This window comes from Nematolebias whitei, chromosome 1 (assembly GCF_014905685.2).
Source record: "Nematolebias whitei isolate Nwh7 chromosome 1, NemWhi1, whole genome shotgun sequence".
Lineage (NCBI taxonomy): Eukaryota > Metazoa > Chordata > Actinopteri > Cyprinodontiformes > Rivulidae > Nematolebias > Nematolebias whitei.
The window spans coordinates 81,725,868-81,746,772 of NC_056498.1; the positions used below are offsets into that span (position 1 = coordinate 81,725,868).

General features: G+C 41.4%; 1 protein-coding gene across 1 annotated transcript in view; it reads right to left on the minus strand.

Annotated features, from left to right (window-relative positions):
* Positions 1-20,905, minus strand: part of LOC119413702 (regulating synaptic membrane exocytosis protein 1) — a 217,355-nt gene that overhangs the window by 130,298 nt on the left and 66,152 nt on the right. Inside the window, exons 3-4 of the mRNA XM_037680758.1 lie at positions 18,899-19,109; positions 10,304-10,315 (exon numbers count right to left, since the gene is read on the minus strand). Coding sequence (XP_037536686.1) covers positions 10,304-10,315; positions 18,899-19,109 — 223 coding nt within the window. The remainder of the gene's footprint in view (positions 1-10,303; positions 10,316-18,898; positions 19,110-20,905) is intronic.

Consider the following 20,905-nt stretch of genomic DNA (forward strand, 5'->3'; position numbering starts at 1 on the left):
CTATCTATCTATCTATCTATCTATCTATCTATCTATCTATCTATCTATCTATCTATCTATCTATCTATCTATCTATCTATCTATCTATCTGTCTGTCTGTCTGTCTGTCTGTCTGTCTGTCTGTCTGTCTGTCTGTCTGTCTGTCTGTCTGTCTGTCTGTCGGTCTATCTATCTCTGCTGCTTCTGGGTCATCCATCCATCCATCCATCCATCCATCCATCCATCCATCCATCCATCCATCCATCCATCCATCCATCCATCTCTGCTGCTGTTGTTGGGTCAAAATGACCTATGAGGCCTATTCAAGGGCAGCAGCAGGGTTAAATGTACAGTACTTGATGGTTTTAAAACCTAACTCGGATTTGAAATTAAATATTAACATGAGCTCTGTGTGAAGTTAAACAAAGCATTTAAAGTATGTACCAATAGGCATAAAGATTTCTGCAGGATTAATAGACTGAAGTATTCTGAGGCAGAATTTGCTTCAAAAACCTGCAGACACCGGTGGGTGAAGCAGACATCCTGAATCAGAACTGCTCTACAAACAGCATCAGTTTTTGTCATGGCCACAAAAACACAAAGAAACACAGAAATCCAGTTCTAGACATCCTGGTCAGAGAGGAGAGGTGTTGTGTTCAAAACAGAACAAATCTGATTTTAGTTTTTCACAAAAGAAACAAACAGAAATTAAGAAATGTCTGTTTTTTTTAAGAGCAAAGCAACCTCTCTCCTCTGGAGCTCAGCAGACACCGTGAGCATCGTTAGCACACACATCATCTCTGTTTCTATCCAAACTTCAGCTGCGTCTCCATCCAGCTCCTGTCAGATGACTCACAGCAAGACAACTCACAAATCACACTTCACTACTCAGCAAATACATCAATTACTTGTAAAAAATAAAAATGTAAAAAGTAAAAAAGGAAAGATTACATTTTCATCTGTGATGTTAAAACACAACCTGATTTGGATTCTAAACGAAAAAGACAAAAAGACGGGCAGCTATGGCTGAGTGGTTAGAGCAGTCGTCCTCAAATGCAAGAGTTGGGGGTTCAAATCCACCAGCAGTCACATGCTGATGTGTCCTTGGGCAAGACACTGAACCCCTCATTGTCTCCGATGTGTGACCCATCAATGTCTGAATGTGATAAAACCCTGATAAATCTTTGTATAGATATAGTAGAGTGCTGTATGAATGGGTAAATGAGGACACATATTGTAAAGAGCTTTGAGTGTTTTGGCAAGATAGAAAGGTGTTATATAAGTACAGTCCATTAAGCATTTAAATAAAAAAGTTTTAAAAGTTGAATTTGGATGAAAATCAACTAGCACATCTAGATGAATCATTCCTAGACATTTTATAAAGACTTTGCTTTGATACATTCAGAGCAATACTTTCATGCTCCTTCCATAAACTCAGAGCAATACTTTGATGCACGTCCCATACAACAAAATAAAACTTTGATGCTCCTTCCATACATTCAGTGCAAAACTTTGATGCTCCTTCCATAAAACAGAACAATGCTTTCTTACGGGGGATACAATCAGAGCAATGATTTGATGCTCCTTCTATACAACAGATCAATGCTTTGAAGCTCCTTCCATACATTCAGAGTGATACTTCCATGCTCCTTCCATATATTCAGAGTTATGCTTTGATGCTCCTTCCATACATTCAGAGCAATGCTTTGAAGTGCCTTCCATATATTCAGAGCACTGCTTTGAAGCTCCTTCCACACATTCAGAGCAATACTTTGATGTGCCTTCCATATATATTCAGAGCTATGCTTTGATGCTCCTTCCATACATTCAAAGCAATGCTTTGAAGCTCCTTCCATACATTTAGAGCAACACTTTGATGCTCCTTCCATATATTCACATCTATGGTTTGATGTTCTTTCCATACATTCAGAGCAATACTTTGATGCTCCTTCCATAAATTCAGAGCAATGCTTTGAGTCTCCTTACATATATTCAGCGCAATGTTTTGATGCTCCTTCCATATAGTCAGAGTAATGCCTGCTACTTCCATACATTCAGAGAAATGTGGAAAGTGGAAATGGGAAATGGGAAATAGGAAGTGGAAATGGCCGCGCTCAGAGCAGTTGCAGCTTCACAGGCTCCCTGTACCATCCCAGTTTTTAGAAGTTTTGATATTGACTCTGTGCCTGACTCCGCGCGATTTATGCATGTGAACTATAGCCGAACCGAACTGATGAGAATAGGAGTGGATTTGCCACGAAATATAGCAGAAATCAGCAACAAACTCAAAGCTACGCTCGGCAGAATGCAGATCTTAAAGTCATCTACCTGGAAGCTGCAGCAGAGGCATTCCAGCGGGCAGAAGAGGAAGCGCTGCTCCCGGCTTAAGAGGAGAGGGTGCCGAGCGGGGGTTATGGTGAGGCTACGAGCTAACGCTAAAGCCGGTAAACTCCCCATGCCGTCTCTCTTTCTGTCGAATGTCCGCTCGTTGGACAACAAGATGGATTTACTTCGTCTGAGAGCGGGCGCCTCAGAAGAGATGAAGAAGTGTGCAGTGCTTTGCCTCACAGAAACGTGGATTACAAGCGAAACGCCGGACACAGTCTTCCAGCTGGATGACAGGCTTTTTTTTCGAGCGGACCGCTGCAGCGAGCTAATGGGGAAATCACGGGGAGGCGGAGTATGCATTTACGTGAGTAAAAGTTGGTGCATGAACTGTACTGTTGTAAATAGCTCATGCTCAAAGGCTTTGGAGCAAATAACAGTGAAATGTCAGCCACATTATCTACCCCGAGAGTTCACGGTGACTTTCATCTCTGTCGTCTACATTCCTCCGGACGCTAATGCTAATGAATCACTGCAGGAGCTTCATGATATCATTAGCTCGCTGCAGAACAAACACCCCAAGGCTCTTTACATTGTAGCCGGAGACTTTAACCACGTGAATCTAAAGGAGTGTCTCCCAAGCTTTAATCAACATGTGACGATTCCGACACGTGGAGACCGCACGCTGGACCGTGTTTACACAAACGTAAAAGATGCATACAAAGCCGAACCCCGCCCCCACCTAGGACTGTCAGACCACATCTCAATCTTCCTGGCTCCTGCTTACATGCCCCCGCTGAGACGCTCCAGACCGGTCCAAAAGAAAGTTAAATGTTGGAGCCAGGACAGTGGACCCATACTGAGAGATTGTTTTGATCGAACAGACTGGCAGGTTTTCAGAGAAGCTGCTGAAAATGGAGGTTCGCTTGATCTTGACCAATACACATCCTCAGTTTTGGGTTACATTAGTACATGTACTGACACCGTCTCCACTATCAGAAATGTTAAAAGCTACCCAAACAGAAAACCTTGGCTGAATGCAGAGGTGCGTACCCTGCTGGAAGCCAGGAACACTGCCTTCAGGTCTGGAAACTCAGAGGAGCTGAGTAGGACAAGAAAAGAGCTGGTTGCTGGTATTAAGAGGGCCAAGGCCACATATGCAAAGAGGATCGAGGGCCAATTCATCTCACAAGACCCTCGGAGCATGTGGAGGGGCATTAAGTGCATAACAGATTATAAAGGAAGGAGTGAACAATGCCCCAAAGACCCATCTCTGCCTGATGCCCTCAACAAGTTCTATGCACGCTTTGAAGACCCGAACAGACCACCCAGCACCAGACTCACCTCGCCACCGGATGAAGAGCATCTCAGCGTGACCTCAGCAGAAGTAAGGAGTACCTTCAGGAGGATTAATCCGGCTAAAGCAACTGGCCCACACAACATCCCCGAAAAAGTGTTGAAGGAATGTGCTGATCAGCTCTGTGAGGTGCTGGCAGACATCTTTAACACCTCACTTACCCTGGAGACAGTTCCCACCTGCCTGAAGACTGCCACCATCATCCCAGTCCCAAAAAGCTCTACAGTGACTGGTATGAATGACTATCGGCCAGTGGCCCTCACCCCGATAGTCGCTAAATGCTTCGAAAAACTGGTCATGACTCACATCAAAACAACCATCAACATCAACGAGGACCCTCATCAGTATGCATACCGTGAGAACCGATCAACAGAGGATGCAATTGTGGTCCACACTGCGCTCAACCACCTGGAGCAGAAAAACTCTTACGTCCGTATGATCTTTGTAGACTTCACATCCGCCTTCAACACCATGATCCCCCAAACCCTGATGGACAAACTATCCACACTAGGACTAAGCCCCTCCATCTGCAACTGGGTACTAGACTTTTTAACAAACAGACCACAGTTAGTGAGGATCCACAACCTCTCCTCCTCCACCATAACCCTGAGCACTGGCTCTCCTCAGGGATGTGTGTTGAGCCCCTCCTGTTTACTCTGCTCACATATGATTGTGCAGCTACCCATCCAAGCTGTCACATTGTAAAGTTTGCAGATGATACAGCGGTGGTGGGATGCATCACAAACAATGATGAGTCCAGCTACAGGCAAGAGGTGGAACACCTGGAGAGCTGGTGCAGAGAGAATAACCTTCACATCAATGTGAAGAAGACAAAGGAGATGATTGTGGACTTCAGAAGGAACAAAAACACTTACACCCCCCTGAACATAAGAGGATCTGCGGTGGAAGTGGTCTCCAGCTACAAGTACTTGGGTGTACACATGAATGACAACCTCAGCTGGAGCAACAACACCACCAGCCTGATCAAGAAAGCTCATCAGAGACTCTACTTCCTCAGACGGCTGAGGCGAGCTGGTCTGGGAAGCTCAGTCCTCACCTCCTTCTACAGGTGTGCAGTGGAGAGCATCCTGTGCTCCAGCATCAATGTGTGGCATGGAGGCTGCACAGCTGCAGAAAGAAAAGCTTTGCAGAGAGTGGTGAAGGCTGCACAGAAATCTGTTGGAATCAGCCTTCCCACCATCACAGACATCTACACCTCCAGATGCAGGAAGAGGGCCACCTGCATCATGAAGGACCCCACCCACCCAGCACACACACTTTTTGCCCCACTCCCCTCAGGAAGGAGGTTAAGGAGCATTAAGTGTAGAACCACTAGACTGAGGAACAGCTTCTACCCTGAGGCTGTTAGACTCATGAATCTCTAACTAGAATAATCACTGTGAAAAACCATATCATGTTGCTGCTGATCTGTTTCATGTTGCTGCTGATCTGTTTCAATGTTGATGTGTTCATGCGTGCACATCTGCTCACAGACTCATGTTCATGTTTGTGCTGATGTTCAATGTTTTATGTTATGAGTGCTTAGTGTATATTTAGTTGATGTTTTTCTTAGTTCATATCTTAGATGTTATTACTGTTTTTCTTATACATTTTATTGTTGGATGTAACTGGGACCCTGTGTACATAATTTCGCTCCACCACATGTACCACATGAGGTGCGAATGACAATAAAGAAACTCTGACTCTGACTCTGACTCTGAAATGATTTAATGCTACTTCCATATATTTGGAGCAATACTTTAATGATCCTTCCATACATTCAGAGTAAAACTTTGATGCTTCTTCCATATATTGAGTGTGATGCATTGACGCTACTTCCATACATTCAGAGCAATATTTTAGGCTCCTTTCATAATTTCAGAACAATGCTTTGAGGCTCCGTCCATACATTAAGAGTAATACTTTGATCCTCCTTCCATATATTCAAAGTGATGCTTTGATGCTCCTGTCAAACAATCAGAACAATTATTAGATGCTCCTTCCATACATTCAGAGCAATGCTTTGAAGCTCCTGCCATACATTCAGAGCAATGCTTTGACGCTCCTTCCATACATTCAGAGCAATGCTTTGATGCTCTTTCCATGTATTCAGAGCAATGCTTTGAAGCTCCTTCCATACAATCAGAGCAATTATTTGATGCTCCTACCATACATTCAGAGCAATGCTATGAAGTTCCTTCCACACAATCAGAGCAACACTTTGATGCTCCTTCCATATATTCAGAGTTACGCTTTGATACTCCTTCCATACATTCAGAGCAATACTTTGATGCTCCTTCCATATATTCAGAGCAATGCTTTGAAACTCCTTCCATATATTCAGAGTTATGCTTTGATGCTCCTTCCATATATTCCCTTCCATATATTCAGAGCTATGTTTGATGCTCCTTCTAAAAATTCAGAGCAACACTCTGATGCTCCTTCAATACATTCAGAGCAATACTTTGACTCTCCTTCTATATATTCAGACCTATGCATTGATGGTCCTTCCATAGATTCAGAGCAATACTTTGATGCTCCTTCCATATATTCAGAGCAATACTTTAATGCTACTTCTATGCTTTCAGAGTAATGCTTTGATGCTACTTCCATATATTAAATGCAATAATTTAATGATCCTTCTATACATTCAGAGCAATGCTTTGATGCTCCTTCCATATGCTCAGAGCGATACTTTGAACCTCCTTCCATACATTGAGAGAAATATTTTCATGCTCTTTCCATATATTGAGCTATGATTTGATGCTCCTTTCATACATTCAGAACAATATTTTGATGCTTCTTCCATATTTTCAAAGCAATGCTTTGATGCTCCTTCCATATATTTAGATCAATGTTTTGATGGTCCTTCCATACATTCAGAGCAATGCTTTGATGGTCCTTCCATACATTCAAAGCAATGCTTTGATGCTCCTTCCATATATTTAGATCAATGTTTTGATGCTCCTTCCATACATTCAGAGCAATGCTCAGCCTCCATTCTCTCCATACCACTCTGTTCAATGCCAGTGATTGTCATTCCAAGCTTTAAGAGGTCAGTGAGATGGCCATGCAGATGGAACAACAAAGTTCACTGTTGGCGTTCAGGCCCACTAGTAAATCATCAAAGTGCATATTTGGCAGCTGCTGTTGTGTCTGGCAGCCAAGGCTTCTATACCTGACAACTCCAGACGTACAGTGATGTGTTACAACATGTCCACCAGGTCCACTTTTTAGAAATAAACTGCAACATCAGAAAGATTACCATCATGTGATCTTACTTTTACTGTTGAAACTTTTTTTAAACTTGTTTTCAAACACAACGCCCCGGGGAAGGGGGGAGGGGGGTGGGGAATATGGCTCTCGTTGACATCTTATCTTGCCTCCACGATGATATGTGATATGAAAAATACTTTTATCATTTGATATTTTTCAGTAATCTTTGATTATTATGTCAAAAGCATATCAGAGAAAGTCAAATGAGAACAATCAAACTCTTGTTGAGAACCTGTCAACCAAGAAAATTGTCCCTTTGTTTGAAAAAGTTTTTAATTTTGTCACCCTTTTGTAGGTGAGTTTAACACCCCTGTATCTGATCATTTCTGAACTGATTGTCAAATAAGTTTCAATAACCAATAGAGAATGGAGAACAATAGAAAACCAATATTTCTCCATCCTACGACCTTTATGAAGAAGGATGAAAAGTCCACTCACAGGCTAGGCTGATGGCTAATCAAAAGAGACCCATTTTATGTAGAATGTTATGCTTATAAAATAATTCATTTGTGTTATTTGAGTGCTAAAGATTTAGTATTTTTATGAAAGATTTATTTTATAAGCTTGAAAAAAGATGTGAAATGAGCCCTCATTTGGCTAGCCTTTAGCCTAGCCTGGAGAAAGACTACTGCCATGTTTGGTGCTTTGTGCTCTGACTGATGTCAGTGAAAAAAACATGGCATTAACAATGCACATTTTAGTGTGTTGTTTCAAAAATATTTCTGACTGTAAATGATTTAAAAAATAATAATTGTACAACCAACTTCTTACTGAGTGATAAATAAATAAAAACAATTGAATGATTCTAATTTTACGTAACTCGCCTAATGGGAAAGACCGTAACGGATTTAAAAATAATTACATGATTTTCTTTTCTTTTTATTCTTTTCCAGATAACCATTTGACTCATTGATTATGTGTCTGGGGCAGGTCAAACAAAAAATTGTCCCACAAGGACAGTTAAGACAGCCTTGCATCTGGTGATTTACACAAATTTATGCGTGCTGTATGTCCACAGTTTGCTGTTAGTGACATTTAGCCTACAAAGTCACTCAGGAAATTTAGCAAACTAGATTAAAATGTCAAAAATTAAGATTTTGTTGCAAAAAGAAGCAGACTTCAGAGGGGAGCTCATTGATTACAAGTAGCAGTGAAGCGCTACATTTGATCTATTGATTCAGGACAATAAAGCAGTGGTTTCTGAGCAACGGACCTCTCACTCCATTCACTCAGAAGCACCTGGTTCTCCTGCCTCCAGGAGAGGGCAGTCCTTTCTCACAGCCTCTGCTGCTATTTGTTAGTAAAAGTGCTGAGAAAGGTTTCCAGGTTTACCTTGAGCCTACAGATTTTACTTGCTCTAAGCATTAAAAACAGTAAAAATGAAAAAGAAATGTCACTTTCGAGAAGAAGGAAAACATTGAATGTAACAATACTTCTTGGCAATACATTTTATACCATTAGAAAACCTGTTTTATTTCCCTGTAGAAAGTGTCAGTTTTGTAAGGAAAATGTATTTGTTGGTTAAGCAGCAGAGCTGACTAAGAGACAGGTGCCAGACAGCTTCTTCTGCTCTTGTTTGGTGTCATTTATTGAACTTGGTGATTGAAGTCTTAGGAAACAGACATATTGGTAGTTTAACAACTTATTTGTTTAATAAACGAGGGCCTCAGGAAAAGGTAAATGGAGGACAAGCACCTTTCTAACCACCCAGGATACTCTAAGTTCTTTACAACACCATCTGTGAACTCATTTGTCCATCTACCCACATTTAAACAGCACTCTATAACATCTCTACAAAGATAATCTGAGTAAATAATTCTATAGAGTGTAATCAGGGATTAAGATTACATTCATACACAGAACACATGTCAGAGGCAACAAGGGGTTCATTGGCTTCCCCGGGGACATGTCAACATCTGACTGCATACAGGTGGAAGCAAACCTCTGACTTTCTATTTGGAGGACAACTACTATAACCACTGATCCATAGTCACACTCTGTATTATGTGGAAGAACCATATACTGTATAGCTCCAACAGCCTGGAACATCATCATCATGCTGTTTACCAGCTTGGTCACAAACTGGCATCCCATTCTTCAACCAGCATTTGTTGTAAACCAGCCAGTGTGGTGGTGCTGGCCACTCTGGAATGAAGAGCATGTTTAATCTGGTCCCACAGGTGTTCAATAGTCAGGAATGACAAATTCTGGAGATAGTCTGTGACAAATGCTGATACATCTATGGGTGAGAGCATTGGCTCCTTGGATAGAATTAGGTACCAAACTGTGGAGATATGGGATTGCCGCTGGTTGCAGAGACATTCATTTCATCATTTGTCACTGACATCCCTCATTATATTGACCTTCAATTTAGAGATGTACTAGGGCTCACTAAATAATGCTGCGACTTGATTTTATGAAACGCCAGCTCGAAGATGTCCCAGAAAACAGGCCCTATGCAGACCAAGCAAGCGCGGCATGCTTGGAGCAGATGCCAAGTGACCGCTGTAGTGGGGTAACTGGCACCTGATTGTCAGCTACTGGTGTATCAGCAGCCAAAAACAGGAAGCAATGGCTGAATGAGCTGTTTGGCACTGGCAGAGGTTTAGTAAGTTTTTCTTGGGATCAACCTATAACTCTGCTGCTGAAACCGCAAAGTCATTTTCCTTACCAATGTGACCCCAGTTAAACTAAAATGAACAGACTTTTCAATTATTTAAGATTTATTGCCCAGACACATCATTACAACAAAGGAATAACAATCCAAAAACAAAATTCCTATATGAATTTTTGTTATTTTTCTAGAACAATTAATAACTTGATTCAATTCCATTTATTTATATAGCGCCAAGTCTCAACACAAGTTGCCTCAGGGCACTGAACAAAAATATTCACATACATTAACACAGTGGTTCCCAACCCTGGTCCCTGAGGAACACCATCCTGCATGTTTTAGTTGTTTGGCTGCTTTGACACACCTGAATGAATGGAAGATCAACAGCCTTCTGCCGAACTTGATGAAGTAATTCCATCACTGAAACTGGTGTGTTGGAGCAGGAAAACAACTAAAACATGCAGGGTAGTGCTACTTGAGGACCAGGGTTGGGAACCACTGCATTAACATGATTTAGAACTGGGAATGTCTATTTCTTCATGTTTTCTGATTCCCACACTTTTCACATGTTATGAGTAATATGAAACTGCGAAGTCATCGACACAATGTGGAAGTTTCTGTATGTGATGTAACTTTCTCTTCACATGCAGCAAACAAAGCAGGTGTGTATGAGCAGAAAATTTAATTTTGCCCATTAATATTCTCAAAGACAGCAAACAGAGATGCTCATTCAAGAGAAAAACAGCACTCACCACTTTGTCCTCCTGCAGCCCAGTCAGACAGACATATTGAAAGAAAAAAGACAGAATGTAAACCAGCAATAATCTTACATCCTGTGTCAAAGGTGAACACTGTGACACAAACATATTTCAGGTTTACTGAAACCATTCCCATCCAAAAGTATCAACACTGATGCATTTTATAAACTGTGTTAAATGCCTTAAAATTTTTATGGCTTAAAAAAAAAGAAAAGCATATGCATAAACTTGTGCAACAAAGACAGCCTATATGATTTATTTTATTTTTGCCTTAACTCTAATTTACAGAAGTGTTATTCACTGAGCTTTGGTGGTGTTTCTTTACTAAGTAGAAGGAAGGAAATCCAAATGAACAAAACCAGAAGAAATACATATTTACACAATCATACCTGTGTTGTAAACTGTATGCACAAGGATGAATAGAATTGTTACAGAAATAGGTACTTTTGTTTTTTATGTGCTACCCTATGAATAAAATAATTATTTATTGGCTGACTTTCATCAGTGGAGACAGAATCTAAAATGAAGAATTATTGATTGAGACTATTGTTTAGGTTTGAAGTTGCTCCTACAACAGGTTTTGAAAGGGTAGTTCATCAAGTGGGTCCTGTGTAAATGTTACAAATATCTCATCTCTTGTGTACAATAAGGGTGGGCAATTATTTTTGAATAGACAAAGTACAAAAAAACTAATTGTCAAGAATAAAAACAAAGGTCATTTTTTAAAAAGGGTATTTTTTTAACAGCCACTAGGGATCACAAGCCAGTGTATCTCTTGTGCCGGTCCCAAGTCCGGGAAAATGGTAAGGGTTGTGTCAGGAAGGGCATCCGACGTAAAACAGTTTTGCCAAAACTATAATTCAAAACCATACTGGATTGATCAAGGCCCAGGTTAAAAATGACTGCCACCGGTGCTACTGACAAACAGGGTGCAGAAAAAAATTGTGCTCCTGTTAGTCGAAGACCACAAGGAGGGAAACGTGTCAGGAGACAGAAGGAGAAGAGGAAAGTCAAGAATGTAGGACTGAGGGTGGAAAGTCTAAATGTGAGGACAATGACATACAAAGGTAGAGAGCTGGCTGACATGATGCAGAGAAGGAAGGTATAAGTTGTATGTGTCCAACAGACCAAGTGGAAGGGCAACAAGGCTCGCAACATTGGAGCAGGGTTTAAACTGTTCTACCATGGTGTGGCTAGAAAGAGAAATAGAATACGGGTGGTCCTGAAGGAGGAGTTGGCAAAGAACGTTGTAGAAGTGAAAAGAGTGTCAGATAGGATGACGTGTCTGAAGGTAGAAGTAGAATGTCTGATGCTAAATGTTGTCAGTAGTTATGCTCCACAGGTTGGATATGATGTGGAGGAAAAATATACATTTTGGAAGGATCTGGATGAAGTGATAGAGAGTATTACCAAAGAGTAGAGAGTGGTGATTGGAACAGACCTGAATGGAGATGTTAGTGAAGGAAACAAAGGGATGAGGAAGTGATGGGTAGGTTTGGTGTCAAAGAAAGAAACCAGGAATGACGGATGGTGGTGGATTTTGCCAAAAGAATGGACATGGCTGTGGTCAACACCTATTTCCAGAAGAGGGAGGAACATAGAGTAACCTATAAGGGTAGAGGAAGGAGTACACAGGTTGACTAGATTCTTTGTAGAAGAACCTGAGGGAGATTGGTGACTGTAAGGTTGTAGCAGGGGAGAGCGTGGCCAGACAGTATCAGACAGTTCTGTGTAGAATGACTTTTGCTGTGAAGAAGAAAAAAAGAGTCAAATCAGAGAAGACCAAATGGTGGAAGCTGATGAAGGAAGAATGTTGTGAGAGATTCATAGAGGAGCTGTTAAAGGTTCTGGTTGGTAAGAAAGAGCTTCCAAATGACTGGACTACTGTTACTACAGCAACAGCAATAAGAAAGACAGGTATGAAGGTACTTGGAGTGTCATCTAGAAGGGAGAATGGATGATAAGGAAACAAGGTGGTGGAATAGTGAAGTGCAAGAAGCTATTCAAAGAAAGACGTTAGCCAAGAAGAAATATGACAGTGAGAGGACTGAAAAGAGGAGACAGGAATATAAAGAGATGGGACGTAGAGCAAAGAGGGAAGTAGCTAAGGCAACACAGAAGGCGTATGATGGGTTGTATGGGAGGCTGTACACGAAAGAAGGTGAGAAGGACTTGTACCGAGTGGCAAGAGAGAGGGATTAGACTGGAAAGGATGTGCAGCAGGTTAGGCTTGTTAAAGATAGTAATGGTAATGTTCTAACAAGTGAGGAGAGTGTGACGGGAAGATGGAAGGAGTACTTTGAGGAGCTAATGAATGAAGATAATGAAAAAGAAAAGAGAGTAGAGGTCATAGAAACTGTGGACCAAGAAGTGGGAAAGATTAATGAGGGAGAAGTCTGGAAAGCTCTGAAAAGAATGAAGAAGGGAAAGGCAGTAGGGGGCGGCTGTGGCTGAGTGGTTAGAGCAGTCGTCTTCCAATGCAAGAGTTGGGGGTTTCAATCCACCAGCAGTCACATGCTGAAGAGTCCCTGGGTAAGACACTGAACCCCTCATTGCCTCTAGTGTGTGTCCCATCAGTGTATGAATATGATAAAGCACTGATAAAGGTTGAATGAAAAATTAGTCTCTTTAGAATGATTTGTTCAATTAGCTATGTAGAGTTCTAGTAGAGTGCTCTATGAATGGGTAAATGAAGGCACAGATTGTGTTGTAAAGTGCTTTGAGTATCTTGATAAGATAGAAAGGCACTATTTAAGTACAGTCCATTTACATTATAACATACCAGTGAAAATTTGGAAATGTCTTGGAGAGACGGCAGTGAGATTTTTGACTCAAATATTCAATGACATAATTAAAGGTGAGAAAGTGCTTGAGGAATGGAGAAGTGTGCTGGTGCCTATTTTTTAGAACAAGGGTGATGTACAGAGTTGTAACAACTACAGGGGCATTAAGTTGATGAGCCACACAATGAAGATCTGGGAGAGAGTTGTGGAAGTTAGACATAGACGAGAGGTGACTATTTGTGAGCAGCAGTATGGTTTCATGCCAAGAAAGAGAACCACAGACACCATCTTTGCTTTGAGGATGCTGAAAGTGAAGTAGAGAGAGGGTCAGAAAGAACTCCATTGTGTCTTTGTGGATTTAGAAAAAGAATATGACAGGGTGCTGTGGAAGGAGGTGTGGTATTGCATGAGGAAATCTGGAGTGGCAGAGAAGCATGTTAGACTGGTACAGGACATGTATGAGGACAGCAGGACAGTTGTGAGATGTGCTGTAGGAGTTACAGATAGCTTCAAGGCGGAGGTGGGATTGCATCAAGGATCGGCTCTGAGCCCCTTCTTGTTTGATCTGGTGATGGACGACTAACAGATGAGGTCATGCAGGAATCCTTGTGGACTATGACGTTTGCAAATGACATTGTGGTTTGTGTTGGGAACAGGGAACATGTGGAAGAGAACGTGGAGAGGTGGAGGTATGCACTTGAAAGAAAAGGAATGAAAGTCTGCCATATTAAGACAGAGTACATGTGTGTGAATGAGATGGAGGCTGGTGGAACAGTGAGGCTACAAGTAGCAGAGGTCACAAAGGTGCAGGACTTCAAGTATTTGGGGTCCACTGTCCAGGAAAATGGGGAATGTGGTAAATAGGTGAAAATGAGAGTCCAGGTAGGATGCAGTGGATGGAAAAAAGTTTCAGGAGTGATTTGCAACAAAAGGGTGTCAGCAAAGGTCGAAGGAAATTTTAAAAGACAGTTGTGAGACCAGTTATGTTGTATGGTCTGGAGACAGTGGCATTGGCAAAAAGACAGGAGAAAGAACTGGAAGTGTCAGAAAGGAAGATGTTGAGGTTCTCCTTAGGATTGATAAGGATGGATAAGATTAGGAATGAGATCATTAGAGGTACAGCGCAGGTTGAATAACTGGGAGAGAGGCCAGACTGAGATGGTTTAGACATGTCCAGAGGAGGGACAGTGGGTATATTGGTAGAATGATGTTAGAAATGCAGTTGCCAGGAAAAAGAAAAAGATGAAGGTCAAAGGGAAGATATATGGATGCAGTTAGAAAGAACATGGAGGTACTTGGAGGGAGGACAGAGGATGCAGAGGACAGTGAGATGGAGGAGAATGACTCACTGTGGCAACCCCTAAAGAGAGAAAAGCCAAAAGAAGAAGAAGAACAAGAAAGGTCATTTTTGGCCAGGACATTTCATGGTTCTTGTCCAAGTGCAGATGGAACAACTCATGCCATCGTTCTGCTGAACACTTTGTTTGGAAACGTCACAGAATCAGAAAGCAGAAGCTCTTATCATTTGACAGGACTGCTTCCCGTGCTTTAAACACTGTTCTGCTAAGATTTGTTGCGTTCTATTAATGATTCCTGCTGGAGTAGAGGACTAAATGAGCATGTGTTGTGATGGTTGGTTGAGTTTCTGGAGAAATTGAATAATGACAGATAAGTTTGAAAAGTTTTTCTAATTGCTCTTTTTTGACCACCTCAGTTTAGAAAAAATGAGTTTAATACTGGAGAGCTCACCACTAATCTAACTGGGACCAAAACCATCCATTCATCCATACATCCATACATACATACACTGTACCTACATCCAAACATATATACACTGTATGTACATACATACATATGTACATCCATACATCCATCTATCCATCCAACAGCCTTGACCAGTTGTTCCTCAGCAGAGCAGAAATGAAAGCAGCTTGCAGCAGCTGCTTTTCATAAACAAACATGTCTATGAAGTTCTGACCAATCACACAATGTTTAGCATATTCTCTGAGACACTAGTTCTGTCAAAGGACAGGGCCTCAGAGGACACAAAACAAAACAATACACAATTTCCATCATGTCACCACATCAACCACACAACTTATCACTTCATATCGACTATGACCCAGACATTAAAGTCTACAGACAACATTTGCTTATAGTCTTTCTTCAAAAGTCCACTTCCAAAAATCAGAATTATCCATGTAATATTTTCAACATACCTTACTGATCACATGCTCACACAAGTTCTTTAAGGTTTTGTGGAACTGTTAGATAATAAAAATGTTCTAAATTGAACAATTAGTAAGGAACAATTTTCTACGCTCTTCTGCATCAATGAGTGGAATTTAGTCTTTAAAGACCTTCTGTATTGCCATGCAGCACCACCACCGCTGCTGCAACACACACACAAACACACACCCTGCCACCAGCTGAACTCTTCATCATTTTACTAATTAGGATGTACTTTAAAGTGTGTGTTTGTTGGTGTGTGGGGTCATTAAATGTCACATCAGTAATGTAAGGAAGATGAACGGTGAGGGGGAAGTGTCTCTCTTATTTCATAGCCCCCACACCCCACTGTGAGTGTATAGGGCACCTCCGGACCCCCGGGAGACCGAGACAGAGTGGTAGACCACCCCTCAGTCCAAAGCTCAGTCTAATGCCCAATTAACCTTTACCAGCCCCCACCTGACACACACACACACACACACAAACACAAATAATGTGCACACTCACAGGGGGAGGCACTCACACATTCACAATACAACTGATCACTTAACACTTGACTTGACTTTATTCTAATGAACGTTTTTTTTTGTTTTTTTTTGTTTTTTTTTGTTTTTTTTTCCTTTTTAATTAACTTGATTTAGTGTGATTTTCATCCATCCATTATCTTTACCCACTTCTTCCATTTTGGGTCACGAGGGTCGCCGGTGTCCATGTCCAGTAATCACTGTGCGAGGGGCGGGGTACACCCTGGACGGGTCTCCAGTCCATCACAGGGACACATAGAGACAAATGAGACAAACAACCATTCACTCTCTCACTCACACCTAGGGACAATCTAGAGTTACCAATCAGCCTAAGATGCATGTTTTTGGTCTGTGGGAGGAAACCGGAGTACCCGGAGAAAACCCACGCATGCATGGAGAGAACATGCAAACTCCACCCAGAAAAGACCCTGGCTGGGATTTGAACCATATTTGTATAATATAACTAAAAAATAAAGAAGAATGGGCAGCATGGTGGCGCAACTGGTAGAGCTGCCGCCTCTCAGCGAGCAGGTTCCCGGTTCAAATCCTAGTCTGGGGGCCTTTCTAGGTGGACTTTGTATGTTCTCTCTGTGCATGCGTGGGTTTTCTTTGGGTACTCCAGTTTCCTCCCACAGACCAAAAACATGCACGTTAGACTGATTGGTAACTCTAAATTGTCCTTAGGTGTGAGTGAGAGAGTGAATGGTTGTTTGTCTCGTTTGTCTCTATGTGTCCCTGTGATGGACTGGAGACCTGTCCAGGGTGTCCCCCACCTCTCACACAGTGACTGCTTGATATGGACACCAGTGACACCCATGACCTGGAAAGCAGGTAAAGATGATGGAAAGATTTTATCTTTTTTATGTCATTGTGTACAAATCGTAATCTAAAATGTATAACATTATTTTTAATGTTTTTAATCTCCGTTCTGTTTTCATTCAGTGGTTGTCAGTAACATTTCTGAATGGGTGTACAGTAGATTTTTTTGGTGGGGGGGGGATCACTGTAGATCACTCAATGATCAGCTGAGAAGTCTAACTCTTCACCTCTTCCCGTCTTTTTTGAAATTGAGAAAAGATGTAATGTTTTCTCACAGAATCTCAGACGTTTGTTTAGGAGTCAAATAGGGATGGGGCCGATCCGATCCAGTATCCGTATCGGCCTCCGATACCAGCATAATTTACGTATCGGATTTTTCCGATCCACCTGCCGATATTTCCGATCCATGATGCAAGTTGGCTTCAAACTATGGAATGGATTTCCTGAACGGCAGCGTGTCTCATGATCCCAGAGTAATAAGACCCGCCTCACATTCAGGAAATCTAGTTCATAGTTTGCAGCCAGCTCCAACGTGAGGGCTGAGTTAGCAGCACTGTGGCTAACAGCTAACAAACTTTCCATCTAAACATGTCCGCTGTGTGGAAGTATTTTACACTAAACACCACAAAACAAGACAGCAACGTGCAATGTCTGCAGAGCCACAGCGCCACATTAAACCGCGGTAAAGTTAGTTTTACGATGGACATTCGAGCTCCGTGGCTTCAGCGGGACGCTGCTCTTTGCTCAACCCACAACAGGCAACTCGACCCCGGCCAGCCGCGTCCAATGTGCCCCGCTCAGTCTGCCCGTCTCTGAGGAGGGACAGACTGAGCGCGGCTGCCCCAAATCAGGCTGCCTGCTTCGGATTGAACAAGAAGAAGACATCGCTGAAACCACGGAGCTCGAATGTTTACAGAGAAATGCTAAACTTCTTCATAATTAATAACCAACCACTATCAGTTGTAGAAAACGAAGGATTTCACACCTTGATACTTGCAGCCAAGATATAGTTTATCCTCCAGGAGATATTTATCAGTACAACAGTAGACAATCATAAAAAATATATGATTTGAAAATTATATTAAAAACAAAAACAGCTACATTATAAAGTGATGTAAAATACTAAAAACAGGAACATGCCTGTTGGTTTATGCCAGGTGTTTGAAGCCATTTAACATTTTATTTTATTTTATTTTATTCATTTATTCATTCATTTAAAAGAAACAAAATAAAAAAAAAATCATCAAAAAGAAAACATTGAATGAAAAGAGTGCAGAAAGAAGAAAAATAAGTCTTATATCTGCCCCTTATTTAAAAAAATATATAAAATAACTTTAAACAATCACTTAAATTAATCACTTTAATATCCACTTTAAAACTAGGAATAAAAAAAACAAAACTGTTTTGTGTTAGCAGAATTTAATTCTAACTTTAAAACTTATCCAACATTAATAAAACTTACCTCAAGTTGCCTTTTTGGACATGCATGCATATATTTGTACAAATTGTACTTGAGAGGAGATTATTACAGCCTCATATAAAATCAATGATGATCATGATATCGGAACTGGATTGGTATCGGATGATATTTAGGTTTAGGTATCGGGATTGGATCGGAAGTAAAAAAAAAAGTGGATCGTGCATCCCTAGAATCAAAGAATCTTTTCAGTTTTTCTAACAAGGTTGCGTCAACTCACTCCATCAGTTTTATCCAACTTGTCAGCTAGATGTTTATGCAGGTTTTTCCTCTAATAATACATCTCTACATTTTGTTTTTGTAGGTTTTTTTAATTCTTCACAGGATTTATTGGTGGAAAATTAATATATATTTTGTTAATGTATGATAAAACGCTCCAAATATTTGTTTATTTCAGCGGATGATATACTCATATCTTTATGCTTGAGAAGTTCTTGTGGCTGTGCCCACATGTTTCTAATCTGGTCTAAACTGAACAAACATACTGTTACCTTGAAAAACTTTTCACATTTTTTACATCAAACAGACAGATTCTCCTGAAAGTCTGAAAACTGAGTCCTCATCATAAAAGTGCTGTGCAGTAATCTGCACCTTTACCACCAGATGTCACTAATCTCTGTTCTGCTGCAAGTTTCAACATGTTGTTGGATCCATTCAGGAAGAAGAGTCTGTGGATCTCTGGTTAAAGAAGTTGCATCTAGGAGGTTTTTACAGGAGAAAAATAAAAATAAGCCCCATCAGGAGAACATTTCCTCACCGTGTTGGACCTCAGAGACACCCTCCCCCCACAGCGAGCGCAAAACTTGGTGTGGCAGTACGAACACAGGTTCCCACAGCCGTCTGCGAACTTGGTCTTGTGGCAGATTCCACAGGTGGGTGCATCATCCCGATGGATGGTGGAGCCCGCCGCTGCCGTGGCCTGCCGGATCACCGTCTCTCTGTAGCTGGTCAACTGCTGCTGGATTCCTCTGGGAGGGAAGGAAGACAAGAGGTGAAGACTGGTTCATAGAATACATGAAGAAGCTTCTCAATCTCACGTTGCAATTTATTTAACCTGAAGAGGCAATTTCTACAACTTTGAATCAAACACGTTAGTTTTATATCAATATTTATAAAACAAACTTAAGTCATGTGTTTTTAAATAAATTTCATGGTTATTGTGTGAATGCTATACTATAGAGATCCACTTTTTCTTCCGTACGTTTTTCAGCATGTAACTACTCCCACAGTTTTTGTGCTATTTCAACAATTCATATATCAAAACGTTCAGCTGTTTCAGGACATGACTGCTATGACTTTTGGTATTGGTGCAACTTTAGCTTTTTGAGATATCAGAATCAGAATAAACTTTATTGGAATTGCACCGAGGTACAACGCGAATATGTACGTACAGTCGTCCGAAAGATGGGCGGAGTGCACGAAGCTGCAACTACAGGAGAGCGCGGCCATTTTATCCTTATCAGATAAATTTAGATAGAAAAAGGGGAGAAACATGAGGGTAGATAGTGGTATTACAAAAAAAGATCTTTCACATCTTGTCTATCAGGACATGATTTGAGACCTCAAAAAACTCTACCAGCAAGCACAATTAAAACATGATTACATTTGCATTTGACATTGAGGTGTTGAGATTTGTCTATGAGCTTTTTTTAGATCAGCCACAGTTTCTGAAGATGTTGCTCCAGCCAGCAGTTCTGATAAGCTTGCACAGAAAGTTCTCGGGGTGGGGTGGGGGGGGGGGTACAATAGATGAAGCTTTTGTCCTTGGGTACTCATGTCCCAGGAGAAATTTGATAGTCAGCCCGTCTCCGAGGCCGTTGGGAGTCAGATTAGATAAGCTTGATTTTTGTTTTTTCTTCAGGCAGACAGACGTTTTTTTCTTCAGCCTTGAGTCCATCTGGGCGTTCTGGTTCCGAAAAAGCCTAATTGTGGGATTCCATTCCACTGATCCATGCTATGAGTCTCCTTCAAGGTCAAACCCACCACGCTGACGAGTCCCAGAAGCCGCAGGTGGCCTGTGATTCTCAATCGCCTCCACCTTACGGTTAAGCTCGTAGACCAGACGATTTAAAGTTCCCACAGCGAGGACCAGACCTTCACACTTCCCACAGCGAGGACCAGACCTTCACACTGACTCAGAAGCTTTTCCATGGCCAAAACTGCTGCCTATGTCTTTTTCAAAAGTCAATAAAACAGAGTCCCGCCGATGCCAAAAAGCAGAGCCCCTGCTATCATAAGTCCAAATATGTAAACGTCTTCAACATCCTCCTGAGACAGAACTGAGAGGCACATCATCTGCCACACTCCCCACAAATCCATGACATACCCCATAGCGTGAGTCTCAGCTGGACACGCCGGTTCCCCAGGACCTTGTCGTTTTGATGAAAAAATCTTATCAATAGAGTTGAACGCCCACGATACCAAATCCATAATCTTCTTAATTTATGTTCGGGAGATGAGACCCAGGCACTTCAGACACACAGAGAGCAGAGCAGGAAGAAGGAAAAAACGGGGGAGGAGAAACAGAAACTGCCACCTCGATCAGAGCCTGGGAGGAAAAAAAATATTTAGCCTGTTCCGCCATTTTCTTCCCCATTGAAAATGACTTGAGCTCATTTTACATCGTTTTTAACTTTTGATCTGTGTACAATCCAAAAAAGTTCAATCTGGTCCTCTGGACATTCAAAAAAAACAAAAACAAAACAAAGCAAAAAAAATCTAGAAACGTTTCGTCTCTCATCCAAGAGACTTCCTCAGTCTGAGG